At 28.3% G+C, this 23,187-nt stretch overlaps 1 protein-coding gene across 1 annotated transcript in view; it reads right to left on the bottom strand.

Annotated features, from left to right (window-relative positions):
* LOC136072032 (probable phospholipid-transporting ATPase IIA) overlaps positions 1 to 23,187 on the bottom strand; it is a 69,484-nt gene that overhangs the window by 32,140 nt on the left and 14,157 nt on the right. The window contains exons 6-14 of the mRNA XM_065819981.1: positions 19,057 to 19,115; positions 18,640 to 18,691; positions 17,059 to 17,153; positions 13,042 to 13,122; positions 12,874 to 12,949; positions 11,588 to 11,664; positions 8,488 to 8,577; positions 6,011 to 6,081; positions 5,620 to 5,905 (exon numbers count right to left, since the gene is read on the bottom strand). Of these exons, the coding sequence (XP_065676053.1) occupies positions 5,620 to 5,905; positions 6,011 to 6,081; positions 8,488 to 8,577; positions 11,588 to 11,664; positions 12,874 to 12,949; positions 13,042 to 13,122; positions 17,059 to 17,153; positions 18,640 to 18,691; positions 19,057 to 19,115 (887 nt within the window). The remainder of the gene's footprint in view (positions 1 to 5,619; positions 5,906 to 6,010; positions 6,082 to 8,487; positions 8,578 to 11,587; positions 11,665 to 12,873; positions 12,950 to 13,041; positions 13,123 to 17,058; positions 17,154 to 18,639; positions 18,692 to 19,056; positions 19,116 to 23,187) is intronic.

Here is a 23,187-nt window from a genome sequence, read left to right as displayed (position 1 = left end):
ATCTAACACAAAAAAACCAAGGTCACACTTGACTGTGACACATTTTAATGGATGATGAAGTCTGTCTTCACCTAACATTGTGTAATAATGTTTTGATTTACTTGTTGCAACAAACATGCATAACCTTACACTTATCAAGATTAAAAAACATGCTTTGCAAGGATAGCGCATCAGCTGGTGTTTTTATAATTGCCATTATTTTTCTGTAGTCTGCATTAAGTTTTATATAGTTGGAAATATTGTCTGGTAGGTCATTTATGTATATCACAAAAAGCAAGGGGCCTAAAATGGATCATTAAGGAACTCCATTCGTTACTTTTTTCAATTCAGATTTTTCATGTCCATTTGTAACTCTCTGTCGACACCCGGATAGCCATAATTTGATCCATTTCATGAGCATTCCTTGTATACAGTAAGCTTTCAATTTTCAAGTCTTTTGTGTGGTACCTTGTCAATGACCTTAGCTAAATTAGTATAGACAACATCAACAGGTTAGTTACGATTAGCGGCTTCAATACAATACAAATGTAAAGAGATTCCAACAGATTTTTTGTGCATCCTTTTCTTTTCATAAAACCATGCTGAACTTTAGTAATTAAACTGTTGGTTAACAAGTGATTAAGATTGATTTATGTATTAATTCCTCAAGTACTTTACACAATATTGATGTCTTTGAGACAGGTCTATAGTTACTGCAATTTAATTTACAATCTTTTTTGAGTATTGACATAACTTTTTAAATATTGGCAAAAAAACACAGGATTAAAATTGGACAGCTGTCAAGTGAAAGGTAGAACTTTTCAGGATGACCTTGAAGAACTTTTTGATATAACCAATCATGCATCAGAAGTTATAAAAAAGGATGAAGTTGCTATATTGTTGAATTAAATTGCAACTATATGGATCTTCTTGCAACAGCAAGAAGATCCATATAGTTGTAGTATGGCAGGAATTGATTGGAATTTAATAGCACAGAAACAGGTTAGATAAACTAAAATGGAAATGAGGCATCAAAGCAGTAAAGTTGAACTGATGAAAAAAACTGAACTTGTTCCTTCTTCATCAGCAGTTGACATTATGAATGCAAGTAGCTCTTGTTCCTTCAATGGCGATGAATATCAGATTCCTTCCAATTTCAGATAAATTTCTATCTGATAACATTGTATCATCTCTTGATTGGGTTAATATTACTGATTGCCATGCATTCTTCATGGTTGGAACAGTGACTCAGGCTCTTGGTCACTCAGTAAAAGATTTATCATTGTCGTGCAGCACAACCTGCAGAACAATGCGATTGGTTTGCAAAGCGGTGAATGGTCTACTTCTTTTGCATTGTTATGGAACCTCTAACCTGATACCACTGGTTATCAACAAAGGCGATGGGATGGAAAAATTGCTGGGCATTCCAAAGATTGGTCGAGGTATGGGGACTGGTTTTTGACACTACTTCATCCAACACTAGGTTGAACATTGATAACTGCACAATAATGGAGCGGAATCTTAACCATAACCTTATATGTATAGCATGCAGACACCATGTGTTTGAAGTCATGCTTTCCACTATTTTCACAACTGTATTTAGAACCAGCAGAGGACCTCAAAGCGGGACTTTTTAACCCTTTTCAGAAACAATAGTCAGCAATCAACAAAAAGCTGTTCTCTAAAAGGAAATGAAAAACTTTTCAACTGTGATTTTCTTATCAAACTCCGTAAAAAAAATGTTAGTATACTATTGTGAAACAATTAAAGGTCAACAACCCAGGGATGATTACTTAGAACTTTTGAATTTGTGCCTTTTTTTTCTTGGAGGATCAACACCAACATCGGAGTTTATTGTAAAGTTTTGGGCTCCAGGTGCAACACACAATGCATGTTGGATGACCAAAGCTATATATTGTCTAAATATATATTTGTTTCAGGATTAATTTATTATTACTGCAAAGGAAAAAAAAGTAATAACAGACATAAGTCTTTTTGTGGCATTTATATATGGACAGTTTAGGAATGAAGCTCCATTAGCTGAATGAGCGCCATTCAACAATGCCAAACTTCTTCAATGAAATCAAGAATATTCAAATTGTATGATTGCAACTGCAGCAGCAAAAGCTTTTCACCACTACCTCTTTTTATTAAATATTTATTTTTTAACAGGCATTTTTCTGAACATTTAGTAAGATTGGCTTTTTCATTCACTAATATTCGTGGTCTTCGAAGTAACTTTTCTTCTGTTGAGTCTTATCTCTTGCAAAGTTCACCAGACCTACTTGCTCTTTGTGAGACTAATTTGAGTTCGGCTGTCTCATCTTGTGATCTTAGTGTTGATGGTTATCTTCCTCTAATTCGTAAAGACTCCAATAGTCACATGCTTGGCCTCGGCATTTACATTCGTAAGAATTCACCCATTTGTCGTGAAACTAGGTTTGAATCCACAGACAATTCTTTTATGTGCTTTCGTTTAGCACCACTTCACTCTATTGCCTTTCTCTTTGTTCTATATCGCTCTCCTTCATCTCAAGACTGCACACTTTTTGACGTTATTTCTGATCATATTGACCGAGCCCTCTCTCTTTATCCATCAGCTAATATAGTTGTTGTTGGTGACTTTAATGCTCACCACTCTGAATGGCTTGGCTCTAGTGTTAGTGATTCGGCAGGCATTAAAGCCCACAACTTTTGCCTTTCTCAATCCCTAACTCAAATAGTCAACTTTCCAACTCGCTTTTATGACAACCCGAATCATTTACCTTCTCTACTCGACTTATGTCTTGTTTCTGATCCTAGTCAGTGCTCAGTTTCTCCACATTCACCCTTAGGTTCTTCTGATCACAGTTTGATCTCTCTAAAACTAATGTCTCGTTCTTCTTCATCACCTGAATCCCCCTATTATCGTACCTCTTACAACTACAGTAAAGCTGACTGGGATTCTTTCCATGATTTTCTTCGTGATGGCCCTTGGGTAGAAATCTTTCGCCTTCCTGTCGACAAATGTGCTTCTTACATAACTTCGTGGATTCAGGCTGGCATGGAATCTTTTATTCCCTCTCGACGATTCCAGGTCAAGCCTCACTCTCCTCCATGGTTTTCTTCACACTGTGCTGCTGCGATTGCCAATCGAAACCGTTACTTCCATATTTATCAGCAAAACAATTCTCCGGAAAACAGACGTCTGTTTATTACTGCTAGAAACAATTGTAAAAAGGTTTTGTCTAACGCCAAAGCCCGCTATTCTCAGTTCATGAAATCTCGTATCTCATCTCAAAAATTAGGCTTTCGTGACTTCTGGAGAATCTTTAATAATATCAATAATAAGGGCAAATCTATAATTCCACCTCTCTTGTATGGTTTAGACTTTGTCACCTCACCTAAAGACAAAGCCGAATTGTTTGCTAAAAATTTTTCATCAATATCATCTCTTGATTCCACTAGTTGCGTTCTACCTGATATTGCCAACAAACAGGTTGATCCATTGCTTGACATTCATATCACTCCAGCATCTGTATCTAAAGTGATTTCCTGCCTAGACTCTTCTACAGCTTGTGGCCCGGACAACATACCTGTTATTGTCTTGCAGAAGTGTTCTCCGGAGCTGTCGTCTATACTCTCAAAACTATTCAACAAGTGCTTATCAGAGTCTTGCTTTCCAGCCTGCTGGAAAGCGGCATCTGTTATCCCTATCTTCAAAAATTCTGGAGAGCGATCCGATTCGTCTAACTACCGTCCCATAAGTCTTCTTCCTATCATAAGCAAGGTTTTTGAATCTTTAATTAACAAACACTTAATTTCTCATCTTGAATTTAATAACTTACTTTCTGACCATCAATATGGATTTCGATCTTCTCGTTCTACAGCTGATTTGCTAACAGTAATAACTGACAGGTTTTATCGTGCATTAGATAAAGGTGGTGAGGTCAAGGCCATCGCTCTTGACATTTCAAAAGCTTTTGATAATTTGGCATGCTGGTCTTCTCCATAAGCTTTCTTCTTATGGTGTATCCGGCAACATCTTTAAGATCATTGAATCCTTCCTTTCCAATCGTAGCATAAAAGTTGTCCTCGATGGACAACACTCTTCTTCTTATTCTGTAAATTCAGGTGTTTCTCAAGGTTCTATCCTTGGCCCTATACTCTTTTTAATTTACATTAACGATCTTCCAGATATTCTCACATCTAAGGTGGCATTGTTTGCTGATGATACTACCATTTATTCTTGTCGTGATAAGAAACCATCACCCTCTGATTGCTTGGAGGGGGCATTTGAGCTTGAAAAGGATCTCACTTCTGCTACAGCATGGGGCTCACAGTGGCTGGTGAACTTTAATTCAGATAAAACTCAATTTTTTTCAGCCAATCATTATCGCAATAATTTAGATCTTCCTATATTTATGAATGGTGATGTACTCGATGAGTCATCTACTCTTCATCTTCTAGGATTAACTCTTACTTCCAATCTTTCTTGGAAACCATATATCAAATCAGTTGCAAAATTAGCATCTGCTAAGATTGCATCTCTTTATCGAGCTCGTCACTTTCTTACTTCGGATTCTATTCTCTATCTCTATAAATCTCAAATCTGGCCTTGTATGGAATACTGTTGCCATATCTGGGGCAGATCTTCTAATGATGCCCTTTCTCTTTTAGACAAGGTGCAAAAACGCATTGTAAACATTGTTGGACCTGCTCTTGCAGCCAACCTCCAACCATTATCACATCGTTGTAATGTTGCTTCTCTTTCTCTTTTCTACAAATACTATAACGGGCACTGCTCTAAAGAGCTAGCATCTCTTGTGCCATCTATTATAATTCATTCTCATGTTACTTGTCATTCAATTAAGTGTCATCCTTTTTCTGTGACTGTTCCTAAGTGCTCCAAAAACGCTTATTCGTCTTGTTTTTTTCCGCGAACATCAGCTCTTTGGAATTCGCTTCCTTCATCTTGCTTTCCTGATTCATATAATTTGCAATCTTTTAAGTCGTCCGTCAATCGTTATCTTGCTCTACAATCTTCATCTTTTCTCTTTCAGTAACTTCCAACTTTAATTAGTGGCTGCTTGCAGCCTTGTTGGAAGCGAAGATGTTTAAAAAAAAATTTTGCCTTATTCTTGCGGGAGGTATTAAGACTAACCTCCCTTCATAGAGGTTAGTTTTATTACCTCTTTTAAGAATAATAACTTTACAATAACTTAATAATAATAATTTATTTTTAAGTCTTATTACATCAGATTCATACAAATCAACGGAAGTATCATATTAGATTTACATCTGTTTCATACAAGATATATTTAAAACAGAAGCTCTGGTAAATTTGAGTTAATTTTCTTTTTGTTTATATCTACATTGTCTCCAAAACCTCATATCATTTCCTTTATATAAATTTTTATTTGATACATGTTATTTTTTATGTCTGAAAAAATTTTAAATCATTCTGATGTAAAATAATTATAAGCTGCAAATAGATCACATATTCACAGAATTTAAATTTAAATTTATAAACACGTATTAAAACATAAAAAATAGTGACAATAAACAGACATATAATTAAATTAAATTTAAAAATAGTGACATTAAACAGACATATAATTCAGTAATAAACTTAAAACTTATGTGTTGAACTTTTATTACCGTTTTTTTAGCAGCAATAGTATCAGCTGAGCGTGAATACAATGATGTCAGATAAGTTCGAACTTCTTCCATAGAATCTTGACCAAATGATACTGTTCCCAAATGCAATTTTTTAAAAACCATTTCATTTTGAGTAAGAGTTCCTGTTTTATCAGTTAGTAAATAAGAGACACGGCCAAGTTCTTCTGGTATGGTACTGCTTCGAACAACTGTACCAGGAATGTTTTTATCTTTGGAAATTAGCCAAGAATAACAAAGTTTTGCCATGTCAAGATTAATTCTTAAACTAAAAATAAATTTAATAAGTTTACATAGTAAACTTAAAATCATTTAAACACAACAAAAGTATTCTACAAATACAATTAAAGCTTAAATACAAATACCTACATACCTTATTGGTATGATATAGGAAAATAAGATTATAAATCTTATAAAAAATTTCCACCATGGACCTTTAAAACCCTGAAAAGAAAACAAATATATATATATATATAAATTGGTGAGAAGAACAGTACTAGCCCATTTTTGTTATTTGCACTTTTTTTCATAATTTCATTTAACTTATTTTGATCTCTCAATGTACTACAAAAATAACACTAGTCTATCTTTTATTATTTTTTGCCATAAAGCAGTTTGATAAATAGTTTATAAACTATAACTGTTTATATATATATATAAATTATTGCATCAACACAATATTATAAAAATAATTTTTTAGAATTGCTTATTGAAATATTATAGTAGTTAGAATATTTATGAACTCCTGTAATTTATTATTTGGTATAAGTTAAAGTTATTTATTTCTATTTTTATTATTTAGTCTTTATTGATAAAACACTATGTAAAATTAAAAAAAAATTGATAAGTGATTTTCGACTAAATAGTATGTTAACAGCACTAAATAGATTTAAAAAAATGAATAATTGAAACAATTTAAAAGTAGTCAAAAGCGTAAAGTTTACTATGACTGTTGATGAGGTTACTACTTTCAGATGATAAAGATATTTCAGAGTTAAAACTCCGATAAAACTAACAAAATCTCATATAAAACAATTTGAAATTTTAATTTATGCGGTGCTTAAGTGTACTGCATAAATCAAATGACCAAAATAATAAAAAAAACATTTAAGTATCTTTGGTATATTGATAAAAATAATTGGATGCATCTACATATGATGGAGATAACAAGAAGTATATTAAAATTTATATGCTATTGGTTAATTTTTTCTTAATCATGATCTACATCTTAGATTGTGTGATGCAATTTTTCTTAATCATGATCTACATCTTAGATTGTGTGACACATTTTTTCTTAATCATGATCTACATCTTAGATTGTGTGACACATTTTTTCTTAATCATGATCTACATCTTAGATTGTGTGACACATTTTATAAGAAAAAATTTAATACTTAAAGACTTAATTGGCAATTGAAATAATGATAATAACAAAAATGATTTTTTTGATGAAAGTACCAATTTTGAAATGATAAATGATGAGTCGGAACAATATTATGATTTATAAACTTAGTTCATAATATGAGTGTAAAGACCATTATGAAAAAAATTGATAAAATACATTAAACTGTCAACTGTTCAAAATCAGCTTTTTAAAAATAAATAGTCAAGTCTTATTATGGAAAAAAAAATTGAGCTTTACCAATGTAAAAACTCACTGGAACACATGGATACTTAAGAATTAGAAACAATAAATGTTGGGATACAGATGCCAGGAATTTACTTCACAGCCTTATATATAAGATACAATAACTCTTGCAGGCATGTTGGCATCTCAACTTTTTAGTGTTAATGACGTTAAAACTCCTAGTAATCCTACAAATAAAATTTTAGCTCTACAGGAAAAACTTTTTGCTAAAAAAAATGAATCACAAGGAGTGTTTGCTGGACAATTTTAAGTGATTTTAAGCTCGAAAAACTCTTTTCAAAATATACATGCCAACTTACTGAAAACTTACAAAAGCTTTATGATGCATTATTAATAATTAAGCCCACATATATGGATATATGAAAGAGTACTTTCTGCGTGTTTCAACTTCTGTACAAAATAAAGATTATGTCATCAGATAAGTTATTATTAGCGCTTGTATTTTTGAAATTCTATTAAAAAAAAACAACAACTTAAAGATTTAAAGTATTGAACAACATTGTACTTATTTTAAACAAAAAAAAATTCTTTTAAATTTAAAAAACAGTAAAACAACTGTTAACAGCTATTTTTCAAAATTCTAAAACAGTAAAACAGGTTTTTTTAAAACTTCTGTTTTCAGAAACCCAATTCATAAACTAATAAAAAAAATTATTTCAATAAGTCACAATTTTCAATATCTATTTGAATTTAAAATAAGCAAAGCTCAGTGTATGTAGCATAAAATGGCATGTTTACTAGTTATAACTTTACAAATAGTTTACAGTTATAAGTTTACAACAATAGTTAAAAGTTTACAACAACCTTGTTATGCACATGAACAAAACAAGGCCAAGAGATTGTACAAGGGTCCATCCTTGGTTGTTTCTCATCCATATTAGCGATCCTCCTAACAATCTTATTTCTAAAGTGGCTGATAACACAACTGTATTGGGATTATGACAATGTATTGTATATATAGAAATGAATGATAACAAAAATGATAAGCGTGTTCCAAAAATGCATTACAAATAGTAGGACCTACTTCAGTTACTAAGCTTAACCCTTTGTCACATCACCATAATAATGCAATTTACTTCTAACTAAGGTTGCACCTTACTCCTAACTTAAATAGTGGTTGCTAACAACTTTGTTGGAAGAAAATTTGTTGAAAAAATAATATCTTATTTTTAATTTTATAAATCAAAAAGTAAAACCCTCACCTTCATAATAATAATTGCTAATGACAAGCACACCATCATTAAAAACAATACTTTTGTCATGTTATTTAATTCTCTATCCAACAAGCCAAACTAAAAAAAATCTATTAAAATTAGTCATTTACAAAAATATAAAATAAAAATTACAGTATATAATATACATATATACTCATACACTAAAAAGGCAACATATAAACTTTTTTAAATACATTATGATTTAATCATATATTAGTAATATTTTGCTAATCTATTTTGATCAGTATTGACAAGTATAATAAAAAATACATATTACAAACCGTTAAAAAAGCAGGCATCAAAAAGCATAAAGTATAAATAATAATTTAAAGTATTAGTTTCAAAAAATATGCTCATTTTTCTGGTTCAGTTTTCAGGAAAAATTACTAAGGTCTTTGAATTTAGCAAATCAAAGGTACCATGACATGTTTTGTATGTTCAGTGGTACCTGAACTTGTCCATTTTTCATTTTTGTAGATTCTTTAATGTTCAACACTTCTTAAAGCAATTCTTTTTGGATTGCATATTATTACCTTGTTACAACTTTAATGATTAACTACTATTCTTTAGGTTTTAATTCTCACAAACACAACGTTCCAATTTCGGGACTGTAATTATTTACAAATGACAGGGACCTTGACGGATACACACATGGTACCACCATACGCTAACATATTCATGGGCACACTAAACAAAACCATTACTGGACAATTCCAACATAGCATCACCTACAAAAAATTCATTGTTGATATTTTCTTCATATTCACAGGCTTTATAGAAGATCTCCATCACGTTACAACACTTACGAACAACCTGTACCCTCCATTTAATTCACATTTAACCATTCAGATACCTCAATTGACTTTATGGACCTAAGTCTCTACAAAAACCATCTTGGAAAAATACAGAGCATGACACAATGAGCTTTCTACCTTATATCTGACCCTCACAAACAATCCAGGGAACTCCGCACAAAAGCGCATCGATTGATCCTTAACTAAATTACTAACCTTTTTCTATTTTTATAATTTTTTAGTTACTCTAAAAGCTTACATCTTGAATTTCAGTTGTATTTTCTGTATTCCACTACAATATTGTTAGATTTTTTGACCCTAATAAATTTTATCTGACTTCGATAAGTTGGTTTGTTTTGGCTTTGCATTATACAGTCTTCAATTACGTTTTTATGGTTATTATGTAAACAATCTTTGTTTTTTAACTCTTTTTTTTCAGTCCGCTAAAGACCCTTATCGATAACAAGCCTACAACCTGTGTCAATCCACTCTAGTTTTTTGCATATTTAATTATTTTTATTTTCTGGTGTATCCAATAACTATATTGTGAATTAGCTGGTTATCTAGATTTATCAATTTGTTATTATCTTACACTATTTTCAGTAAGTAGTTATCTCCGCTTATGAGGTGAGATTTATATTCCCTTGACTATTTGTCTCATTTTATTCCACACAATGTTTGTGTACTTTTACCACATACTATTTTTATCCAAGTTCATATCTTTACGTGGCACAAATTCCTGGGTTGGTATATATACATATATATACATAAATATATTAGGCATATTACAAACTTGAAAAATTGGTCACTTTGAAGTACTATGTGCTATCAGCTGCTTATTACTTATTTTATTTATTACCATTGTCACTATTGTATATGCTTCATTGTCACTATTTTGTATATATTATGTACATGTGTGTATGCATGTATGTATGTATGTGTGCATGTATGTGTGCATGTATGTATGTGTGTGTATATGTGTATATATGTATATATATACGTGCATGTACATCTGTGTGTATATTTATATACATAAACATACCTACACTGTGCACAGCCCTCACCCTGATGAATGTCATTAGTGATCGCAATGCATTCCTAAGGAGGGGAACCACTATTCATCCACTACTTAATTCAAATCGGTTATTATGGCACCAACACTTTTTTACCACTTACATCCATAAATTTTAAAGCTTTGTGAGCTTTAAATTATATATTTGTTACATTAACGATATTTACATATTTTGCTGTGACACAAGTGGTTATCAGTTTTCAACTTATTGTCTGTTTGGCCATAAATAGTACCACATGCATTAGCCTATTTTTTAGATAATTGCATACTACACTACAGCATAGTGGATTAGCGCGCTGTGTCATAAACCAAAGATTCAGAGTTCGAACCTCAAAGCCGTGCATTTTTTATTTTTATATTGTCCAAACTATCATTTATTATCATTTTACTTATTTTATTTTTTTGTACTGTATTATATTTTCAGTCATGGTAGCCATTAATATACCAGCGGATTTATATAAGCTTGTTTACTCATAGGCCTTTGTTTAATTATTTGTTAAGAATGACTAGAGTGTGAGTTATGGTTGTCTCACTCCCTGAGTCATGAAGTTTTATTCCTCCTACTAAATAGCCTTTACATTCATTTATGGTTCTTACCCAATGATATCATCTACAATCTGATTCTATTATCAAATCTTCCAGGTCTACATAACTGGACAGTTTCATTGGTCACTTTTTGCGACCATTGCATCACATAAACTATTGTGAATACAACAAATATAAATAAAGAAAATATTATTACAGTTATTTATGTTTTATATAAAATGACTTTGTTTTTTTTTTTAATTTCTAATTATGGTAATATCTTTAATTCAACAAAAAGTTTGAGTTATCCAAAGAAATTTGCTGAACGGGGACAAAAAAATGGTTTGACTTAACAAAATTTGAGTTATCAGAGGTTTGATTTAACCAGAGAATTTTAATAGTAATTGGTTAGACAATTTCCAGGGACCAAATGAAACAGTTTAAGATAATAAAAGTTTCAGTTCCAGCTGGGTTCAATTTACCGGATTTTAACTGTATATACAAAGTTATTAAGTAATAAAAATAAACCATAAAATATATTAATTGTAAAAAACAATAAAATACATAACTATAAAAAACAACGAAATATAAATTACTCTTTTCTATAAAATTCTATATTTATCTCTCAAAATATTTTAATAATAAATAATCTCAAAAAATTTTAAATAATAAAATTACTCAAAAAAATAATACACACCTTTGACTTCGGTACTGAAGTATTCATGACACTACGAGTTTCATATCCAGTATATATGACTACACCACAAGCGGTTCCTATACAAAAAATATAAAAAAAGCTATGTTAAAAATATACTAAATATACTATATAGAAAAGGAATTTTTCTAAAACATAATATATTCTAAGAACATCATTTTTAATCATTGAAATCTGAATTTAAACATAAGTTACATATTTCTATTGCAATCTTTAGATGAATGACAAAATGTTCAGATCAAGAACCAGATCAAGAAAGACCACAAAAAAGTGCAACAAAACTTTGAAATTAATTTGGTAAAAAGAGCCACCAAGAATTTAAAGTTTCTGTACCTAAACAATCAACAAGCAATCAAAGTATCTTTGACTGCTTGTTGCTATCTAATCTTTAATTGTAGGGGAGGAGGGGGGATTTTGCCAGAGCGTTTCACACAGTGCCACATAAAACATAGTTATTTAAACTAACAGGTTATGGAACATCTGGTATCACAATTCAATGGATTGAAGCCTTTTTAAAAGAAAGTAATTATTATTTTCAAATGTAAGGTCTCACACTTGGGATGAAATAACTAAATTTGAACAAAAAAACTACCTCTTTATATCGAAAAATCAAATAATAAAATGCATAGGCAAAGCCAACCAAAATGTCAAAATAATGGGTCAGATTAGAAAATGTTTGTTTAGATAATAAAGTCCTGAGATAAATTTTTTTTTTTTGTTGGAGTTTGCGGAACCAGTTTGGTCACCAATTTGAACAGATGAAATTGATTTACTAGAAAAAATTCAACATTGTGCAACTTATTTTATACTCACGATCATTCAAGAAAACCAACTAAACCAACTAAATCTTCTAAACTCTCTTAACTTGGTTACCTTAACAAAAAGGATACAAAGAGAAGTCAAGACTCAACTTTTTAAATTCTTCAATGGTTTTGGACATTTTTTTCAAAAAAGAAACAATAAAAAATTAGCACTCAACAAACTCAAACTCAAACGATAATGCACAACCAGAGTTTACTAATACTAATAAAATACGATATTCTAAATGTTCCTTCTTAACTCAATCGCAATATCTTAACTTAATCTAAACCTGGCCTAATGGACTAGCTGACTTATTTTTTAATCCCCATTTAAACCTTTTCATGATAAAATTTACACAAAAATAATTGTTAACCGTTTTAAAACACCATTTTTAGTTAGGCATATAAATCATTTATTTAGTAATATAAAAATAATATTACATAATTATTTAAATTTTAAATAAAAACCTGATGCAACAACCGTGTTAGCCCATAGCGTATTTTCAACACTTAACGATTCAGATTCTTCTTTACCACAACTAATCTAGTACGACACCAAAATTAATATAATACAGGAATAATTCAAATAATCATATTAAATACATTTTTTTCCTTTAAATTAAATTTCTAATTCACCTTTGAAAATGTTCCAACAAAGTTATGAATGTCTTTTTCAGGTTTATCTACATATAATGATGCATTTAGTGTGAACAAGTCCTAAAAAATATAAACAATCAAGGATTTAGTATATTTGGTAATTTTTCTTTGGTAAAACTTTGCTAATTTAGTAAATTTCAAACTAATAATTAATCAAACTTGATTGGTTAATCAAACGTGTTTAACCTATAAAATATTATATAAACAAGATTTTGTTATTAAATAAAAAGCATAATATGGGTGATAAAAAATTTGAAAAATTCTGGCAATATATTTTAACATATTTTAAAAACTTAATAAAATTCACTTTTTTGTTTTTGATTGTTAGGCAGTAGGGCAGTTCCATTTTTATCATTTAAAACCGATACAGATGACAGGAAAATTCTGTGATTAAAACTAAGAATAATGGTGTAATTAATTTTTAATCAAAAACTTCAACTGATTAGAGTAAGGTATTTTAAGTGTTACAATAAAAAAAAAATACAAGTTGAACTAATTATGTTAATAATGCACTGTATAAAACAGTAAAGCAATAAACTTCTACATAACTAAAGTAGTTAACAAACCAACATAATGGTAGTTACTCATTTTAACAACAAAAAAAAGTTTTTTTAAAAAATAAGTTTTACAAGATAAAATCTTATTATATATTGTCGGTTTACTTGGGAATGCACCAAGTCCAAAAACATCATTTTGAGATGATGAACAAATAAGTTTTTGAGTAATAGTTGAAATAAAAAATTTTAATAACTCATTAATAATTGATTTATTAAATTTGTGTGGCATATCAAACAATAGAGAATTTAAAATAGTAAATAATGGTATATAAACTTCATACTGCCAAAAATGAACCAACGATATTATCAACAACAAAAAACACAAATTTGTTGTTTAAAACTTTTTTTTTTTTTTAAATAACTATTAACAACTATTTTAATAAATGACAATATTTAAAAATCAGAAATCTTCAAGCTGTTATGTTAAGTGTCTCTAAGTAAAGTAAGTATTTTTATATTTAGTAACTTATTTCAATTGGTAACGATTGTCAAACTTATTAATTATACTACTAAAGCTTTCATTTATTTATTTATTTTTTTAGTATAAAATGCACAAAGTTATTTACTTTTCTTAAATAATAAATCAATTGTCTAGTTTTTTAATCTCTTCTCAAAATTTGATTACATGGCTTGCAAACTTTTTTTACATCACTAGCAGCTTTCACAAGAAGTGCTTCTGAATCACTCGTGAGCCTTTTTCCTGCTTTTTTCAGAATGATCTTTTTGGATTGTAGCTCTTTCATATGTTTAGCAAGTTAATCACTTTTTGTTTGCCAACACTTACAATTTTATTTTATTTTTGATCCCCTATTTCAATCTTCTTTTAACTATATGCTTTTTTTTACAAATTCAATCAGTTACTTGGATAACTTCAGATTCTGGGTTCAGTCCAGAGCTTTCATATGGTCGTATACAACTCTCTGGCTTATTATTGATTTACTTATTATTAGGTTAATAATGTTACATTATTCTTGTTAAGGTTGATTCCACTTTAAACTACTGCTTGACAATAAAAAAAGAATTAGCACCATCTTGATTAATTTAGACATGGCAAACTTTTTTTTTAAAAAAACTCATCTTAATATATCATCTATTTTGTTGAATTTCAAAAAAAGTTTTTTGTTTTTGGAGACAGTATTTTCTGAGTAGCACTTAAATTCTGTGTTTACCTCATCACCTGTTCTTGGGATAACCCAACTCAATTGAATAAAATTATTGACTAAACTCCTTTCTTTGCCAAATTCACATTTAATTAAATTTCTGAGTCAAAATACTTAATATTTCGCACATTGGCATTTTTTAAACAGGATTTTTTTTATGAACTACAATATCAATGAATGCAGAAAACATATGCAACTATAGGCAAAAGAAAAAATATCTGTTTGAGTGATACCATCTTTTGGCCATATCTAATAACTTGCCCCATATCTAATATCTGGCTTTTTTAAATACTTTTTGTTGTTGTTGTTGTTGTTGGGGGGTGAAATCAAATTTGCTGAGGCTGTATGCATACAGCCTCAGCAAACTCGATTATACATTATCTAAAACATCAACTTTAATGAACCTTGAAGTCATTGAAACCATAAGCACAGTATTTGGTGTGAGCACAGTATTTGGTATATATTGCACAGTATTTGGTATGAGCAAAAATAATGAAATTTAGCTAAAATTGGTAACTCTTGTACAAAGACTGCTTATCCTTATGTAGAGATTCCTATAACCAATAATTTTACAAATGTTCTCCAAACATTAAGGGACACCTTTTATCCTTAACTACAGAACCACTTTCCCTCTTCCTCCCTGTACCACAGAAAGGAAGAGGAAAGTAATTACTTTTAGTCACTTAAGTAAAATCAGCACTTTAGAACTTGAATCATGGAGAATTTGACAAAGAGCTTTCAAAGTTTTTTTCCACGCCCCAATCTGTTTCCAAATCATTTCATTGAGCAACCCATTTTTGTTTTGTGTTTTACCATGAAGACATTTTTTTAACAAATTATCATTACATAAACTTTATTACCTATTGTTATCTTTATTTATAAACAACAATGGGTTGTTTATAAATAAAGATAACAAACCCTGTTTTATGGTTGCACTTTGCTGTACTATTTATTTTACTTGCCTGATATTTACATCAACTTTCAGGAGTGGCTTTACAGAATTGGCAAGATTGGCTTATATATATATAATAAAAGACTATAATAAAAAAAGATTTTCTCGATTGTTCCCTGATTTTTTCAGTTATCTGATTTCCTTGACTTTTCCCTGTTTATCCTGATCCAATACTATGCATTAGCCTAGAAGAGTTTAAGAACACGGAAACTAAGATCCCAAGCTTAGAACCTGATGATCCGTTCTTGATAACTTTGAGTTAAAACACTGATGCAGACAAAGTTAAAAAAAAGCTATAAATAGATAACTACATTTAGTTGGATGTCAACTCCACCAAAATAAGTGTTTTGTTTATTTCATTTGTTAATTTTCTTTATTGGATGATTATAGATGAGATAAGAAATAAAACGAGGTTTACCAAGTTTAATACAAAAATAATTTTGAAGATTGATTTTAATTGTAAATGTTAAAGTGGTCTAGTACAAACTGAATTTGTACCTTCAACTACAATCAATTGGCACTATTTTATTTTTATTGAAGAGCAGAGTAGAAATTAAAACTAGTTTTACTAAAGATCAAAGTAAAAAAGAAAAATTACTAAAATGTTAACAAAATCAAATATTTTCTTTCAAACAAATGAAAAATAACTGTTGAAATTAGTTACTCTATTTTGGCATTCAGCAATACCAAGCTAACTGCTAAGCTAAAAGTTTTAAGGTCCGCTAAAAATTGCCAACCTCATTTCAATGTTTTATTATAAAATCTTTGTTTCAAGTTTTTTTGCCGAAAATACCGACCTCTAAAAGATTAAGCTCGGCAAACTCATTTTTTTTAATTCCAAGGGCTGCAGTATAAACACTTTAATTAATAGCTGTAATTAATTTGCCAAAGTCTAGATATTGGCAAAAAGATTGAATTGTTACAGTTGATTTTTTGTGGTAAACATTATAAAGTGTCACTTTAAGCAATATTTGGGAAAGATGCAGTAAGTTTTAACATGCTCTTCATTTTTTTTTAAAAAAGATTAAAATTTGATGAAGATATCAGTTCACTAACCAAACTGTTTCATGTTATAATCAATTTCAAATTTAAAAACAGACTCAATAAACAGTTATTAAAATGAGAAATCAGACTTCCATAATCTAATGAAAAAGAACACATGTGTTCTTCTGATTAAAATAAATTTAGACAAAAATAGATTATTATAGTGTAAATTTATTATAAGGTTGAAATGTAAATTAAAAAATTAAATAAACTTATCCTTAACAATATCTTTAATTTAAATTTAAATAAAAGTAAATAATAGTTAAAACTGTAAATAACGAACTTGGTCAGATGATAAATGTTGACAAGAAGGAACAGCAATACGCAATTTCCAGTCTGTTTCCCCATCCAGTTGATCAGTGCGCACAAAACAGGTGCCTGAAATTTTATTTTGAAATATTTTTAAGTGTTTATTGTATTTTTCAATACTTATATACTGTATATTACTTTCTATACTATACATTGAATAACTTTTTTTTTGCACTATAAAAAACATTTGAAAAAAAAGGACTTCGATATGACAAAAAACGACATAAATGTTTCTCCAATTTTATTTACTAGAGCATAAATAAATATCTGAACTTTAGATTAAAATGGTTAATGTCTAAATTGTTATTAAGGGGATTTTTGGGAATAATGTAAATTTAATAATTAAAACTTAATGGGTATATTGTGGTTAAGGGAATTTTTTAGGAATAGATCTACATTAAACTTAATTTAATGAATGAAAATATTATTTTAAAATAGTGACAAAAAAGTACAAATTTTGCACACAAAATTTGCAAGGGAAAAATCTGCTCTATAGCTATATTTTAAAAGAGTATTTAAACCAAAACAACGATTTTTATAAAAATTTCATTATCGTTAAGAAATTGATTGTCAAACACAACTGTTTAGTAGCAACTAAAATTTATATTTAAACAGCAGCTAATAAAATAGAATTAAACTATTCTATAAAATAATTTATTTTTTTAAATTATTCAAAAAAAATTTATTTTTGATTTCAATTTAAGTATCAGCAATTGTGTTCATTTTATTTTTGCTAAAGTTTGATAATTTTCATAATTTCTAAAACACTCATTTTAAATAAAAACAATAAAAATATGTTAAATTTAGCAATAAAAAAAATATACAATCTAATTAAAATAATTACATATCTAAATTATATGCTTTTTAATGAATTCAGAATTAAATACATATAAAATATAAAAATTATTAAATAAGTTGTATTTACTATACGTATTAGGTAAATTAGATAAAGTCCCTATAATAAATGATTGTTGATAAGTTTTAAAAACTTATTTTAGTTTACTAAAATAAGTTTTTACACACACACATAAATTATGTTAGTGTATTCTACAAATAAAGTGCTCAATGTTCTTAAAGAACAGAGCAGTAATAAATTAGATAATAGATATAGAGCAGTAATAAATTAGATAAGTGTTTTTACTAATTTATATATATACATATATATATATATATATATATATATATATATATATATATATATATATATATATATATATATATATATATATATATATATATATACACACACACATATATATATATATATACACACACACATATATATATACATATATATATATATATATACATATATACATATATACATATATATATATATATATATATATATATATATATATATATATATATATATATATATATATATATATATATATATATATATATATATAAGAGAGATGTGTGAAAGATTTATTGGAGGTGTAACTTTAACTTTAAAAGCTACTGAATAAAAACTGAAGCATTTTTCACAATCTGATCTTCAAAACTGATTATTACAAACTGTGTAATTAAATGTATAAAATTCAAGGTATACCTGTTTTATCAGTTGTTCGTAAAAATACCATGTCTGCAGGTACTCTCTGATTCTGACCATAATAAAAAATTATTAATACTTATTAGTTAATAATTACCATTAATAGATACTTATTTAAATTTTAACTGTTTAAATAAATGTATACAAGTTAATTATTCATTTAATTCTATATAAAATAAAAAGTTCACAAAAAAATAATTAAACTGTCTAAAAGATAAAAAAAAATTTATGTCAATACCAATGTAATAATTATATTATGTAATTTTAATGTCATAGTTGCTTTGAATGTTATATATAATGTATGTAATGTATATTAAATCAATAACAATTAATTTATATTATTTTACATTTTCTGTAAAAACAGATTTTACTTTATTTAATATTTTATGCATTAAAAAAAAATTAATTTTTAACAACCTTTTCAATAAGAATAAGATCACCAACTTGAATGTTAGAACTGGCAATGAGTTTCACACCTAGTACAGAAAACAACATAAAAATTTGAGTTAATGTTGCAAAGAGTTTTACATATGGTAGAAATCAAAAAAAAAACTAAGTGTAAGAAGTGGAATGAGTAGGAGCATACCACATCTTAAACCAACTGTTTATTGATTGAAACTACGTTCTAAGATTCTCTGTAGCAACTTATACAAAAACTGCTTTTGCTATATTAAACCAGCTAGATAAACAATAGTCTTTTATAGTTTCAATAATTTTTTATAAATTAACTTTTAATAATATCATATATGAGTCAGTCATGCTATGTAAAAAAATCTCTTAAGGACAAGGTTGGCAATAAAAAACCACCCAATAAACCCTGCCCAATAAAACCCAATAAAACATGCTTAAAAAAGCAATAAAACTTGGGCAATCTGGGTTTTTTTGAAATATTTTATATTTTCATGAACTATTATAACCATTATTTCAGCTGACATAAGCATATTATAGTAGCTATAAAAAGAAAGTTTTAATTCAAACACTATTATTTTAATTAAAAATGTTTGGAAACAAATTAAAAGATTTATTCAACAAGATTTTTTAGAATAGATTCAAAAAAAAAAATTTGATAAAAATAATTACATTTTAACAGATACTTTTTTTTACAAACAACTATCTATTTTTGATAGTCTATATTTGCAAAACATTTTTCCCTTTTCACTTTCTAATTTATGTCTAACTTTTGACCAGATAAACCAAATGAGAAAAATACTCTTTCTATCAGGGCATGTTTGAAGTTTATCCTGAGCTACCAGGGCATGTTTGAAGTTTAAAAATAAATTTTCAAAATCCTGCAGGCAGTTTTTTCTGAACTGATTTCTTGTTTTTCTGGTTAATGATAGACCAACAATCACTGCACAATAATGTCTATATAATTTAATCGCTTAACATCATTGTAGGAAAAGCATCACAATCCATTAATTTAAGCAAATCAACCCAGGTACAAAAACAGAATAATGATTGTAAAGGAACTCTGCTGCCCATCTTCATTTTTGAAGGTAAGATTTTTACCAAGGAAAAAAAAATTAAATTCTGATTAGCATATATCTGTGAAAATCAATTTTTTTGATTTTGAATTCATAACTTATTTTTACCCTCAAAGAATTGGTCATCAGTCATCCAAGATAATGGTCATCCAAGATAATTGGTCATCCAAGATAATGAATAGGCATCATTACATCTCTTCTAGATAGCTGAGCGGTATTGACTTAGTTCAGGGTTATTCAGAAGTGAGAGCCACAACTCAACACATCCTCATAGGTGACAGCTATCACTTTTCATCTAGAAAATTTTTTTTATTGCTTGATTTTCAATTAACCTTCTTGTTTAAAATGGTCATCATTGCCCATCAAAAAAAGGAAAAAAACTTTAACAAAGCTGGAACGAAAAGCTTAAATGGATTTTACATGACTGCAAGAAATACAAAATGTTTTGTCTTTCTTGCAGTCATGCATCAATTAATCAACACCAAAAGAAAGAAATGATGGATAATCGTATGGCATTATCTAAAATATTAATAAATCTTTTTTATTTAGTAATTCCTGCATTTCATTTAAGAAAAATTGAGATTAACTACCAATCATTATACTAATTAGTTTACTGGATTACTAAATATTCTTCTTAATATAATAGCAAACACAAGGCCTTGTCATTCATGGAAAGGGTTAAGATAATTCAAACTTTTGCATGCCACTAAAATTACAAGCAAACAATTCTCTGAAAATAAAGAAATAGGTCATTAAGGCAAAAATGACTTTCACCTGAAATTAAAAACCAAATTCCTTCAAGATTTTCCTTATTAAACGCTTTGTAAGCTATGCAAAAGAATGTGATTCACAATTATACAGTTTGATGGCTAATAAAACAGTGGATATGTCTCCAAAAAAAACACTATCTGCATTCAGCTTATGTCCGCGAAAAAACATGTTTCTATCTGCATTTAGTGTGTTAATCAAAAATTCAAAATTGAGAAGCTTTTTATGGGATTTTGACCAAAAACATCAAGAGTGGAACTTTGTTAAACTGTTTGATGGAAATTTTGTGTCGATTTAGCCTACTAATACAGAATTGTTAGGTCCAACATTTTGATGGATTATCAACTGGTTAGATGATATTAAAAATCATTCTGATAATTGAGCCAAAATAAGTCAAGCAGCGGGTTAGCTGGAATCTTTTCGTAAGTTCAACACATTTTTTAAATTCAAAATTTTACAATTTTTTAAATATTTTTTTTAATAGTGTTTTCTTTTAAAATATACTTTTTTATGCAAACTACAATAAAAAACTTTTATTGAAAAGTATTTCAGGCATGAAGATGAATTTTTGCAAAGCAAAAAATACCATTAATGCGCTAAAGGATTTTAGTTGAATGCTTCACTGATTCCCAAGTTTGTGAAACTGGTAAAGATTTTACTATGTATATCTTTCCCCTCTTGTACGTTTGAGCACTTTTTTTCTTGCCTGTGTAGGTTTAAGACCTATTTGTGTTCTACAATATCTCAAGAGTGATTAAATCATCTTGCTCTTTTGAATTGTTATCGCAATATTGCTACAACTTTTAAACTTGATTCTTTGATAATTTAAAAATCAATCAGGACAACAATCTTTAATTGTTTTACCTTTAAACAAATAAAATAGATTAATAGTTTTAGTGTCTATCTTTTTTATTTTGTTTATACTATATGAAACTAAATTTTAAATCCAGTTTCTAACATATTCTTATATAGATCCTGGCATCCAACATCTCACTTTTAATATGGACAAAAAGTTTCCATATGTTGTTTTAAATATACTTTATTAAATACAGAGGGTAAAAAAATAAAAATAATGTTTTTACAACTAGAATAGAGACAACCCTGTTTAAACAATGCAAACATAGAAGTCAAAACCAGCAACAAAGAATTGTTATTCAAAAACAAAGTATTTTTCATAATATTAAAATTTTGAAGACTATTAAATATTATTTGTTTACTATTTGTTATTTGTAATGTTGTTTACTATTTGTCATTTATAATGTTGTTTACTTGATTGTAATGTTGTTTACTTATTTGTAGTGTTGTTTACTTATTTGCAATGTTGTTTACTTATTTGTAATGCTGCTTACTTATTTGAATTACTTTTAAAAATACTTGAAAAATAAAGGTGATAAATATTGAGTGAATAACTTAAAAGATTCACTAAATATTTATCGCTTATATGAAAGTCAGCAAAACTTTAATTCAAAGTTTTTAATTTAATTTAATTTTTTCTGAATTTTTTTGATTAGATATTAAATATTGAAACTTTTCCTTTAATCTCTATTATTGCAACACAGGTATTAATATTAATTTTTGCAGTATGCAATATTGATAACAATATTTTTGGAGCTGAATTTTTAAAAATTTATAACTTTCATTAAGTGACAGTATTAATTATATGACCCAAATTAGGAGGTCAGCACAACATATTTTATTAGATATCATATATTGGATATTACTGCTGTATCCTAACCAACCAATGGAGGTAGATTAAGTATTCCTTAAGAAAATTGACAAACCCCTTCTTATATCTAATAAAGTTGTTTCTAATTGATTATCTAGATCTTTACAACTAATGAGACATCTTAAATATTAACATTTTAATTTTAAAACTATAAAAAATTTATTAATTTATACAAAACTTTTTTAAATTTATGACTTTGTTTTACTTTATCTTCAATCATTGGCCATACACAACCTTCTATAATATTACACTTTAAAAAATTATCAATAAAACTATTTAATAAACCTGATAAGGTTAATAAAGAGTCAATAAGTTAACAAGGTAACAAGGTAACTAAACTTGAAAATGACAAACCACCAACAATTGCTAGTACAAAATTTCTTTTAGAAAGATTTGTCCTACACTAATAATTGTCGGAAAAAAATTTAAGGTTTGCAAAACTTGTCACATTTAACACATTTTCTGTTGCTCTTTCCTGTGATCAACATAAAAAAAAATGTCAGATATCATTACTGGTGTACCACAGGTGTCTTAAAACAGCTGTATCTTCTGCTTTAGATTTTGTCTTGC

The sequence above is a fragment of the Hydra vulgaris genome, chromosome 15, assembly GCF_038396675.1.
Source record: "Hydra vulgaris chromosome 15, alternate assembly HydraT2T_AEP".
Taxonomy (NCBI): Eukaryota; Metazoa; Cnidaria; class Hydrozoa; order Anthoathecata; family Hydridae; genus Hydra; species Hydra vulgaris.
This window is presented reverse-complemented; position numbering and strand designations above follow the sequence as displayed.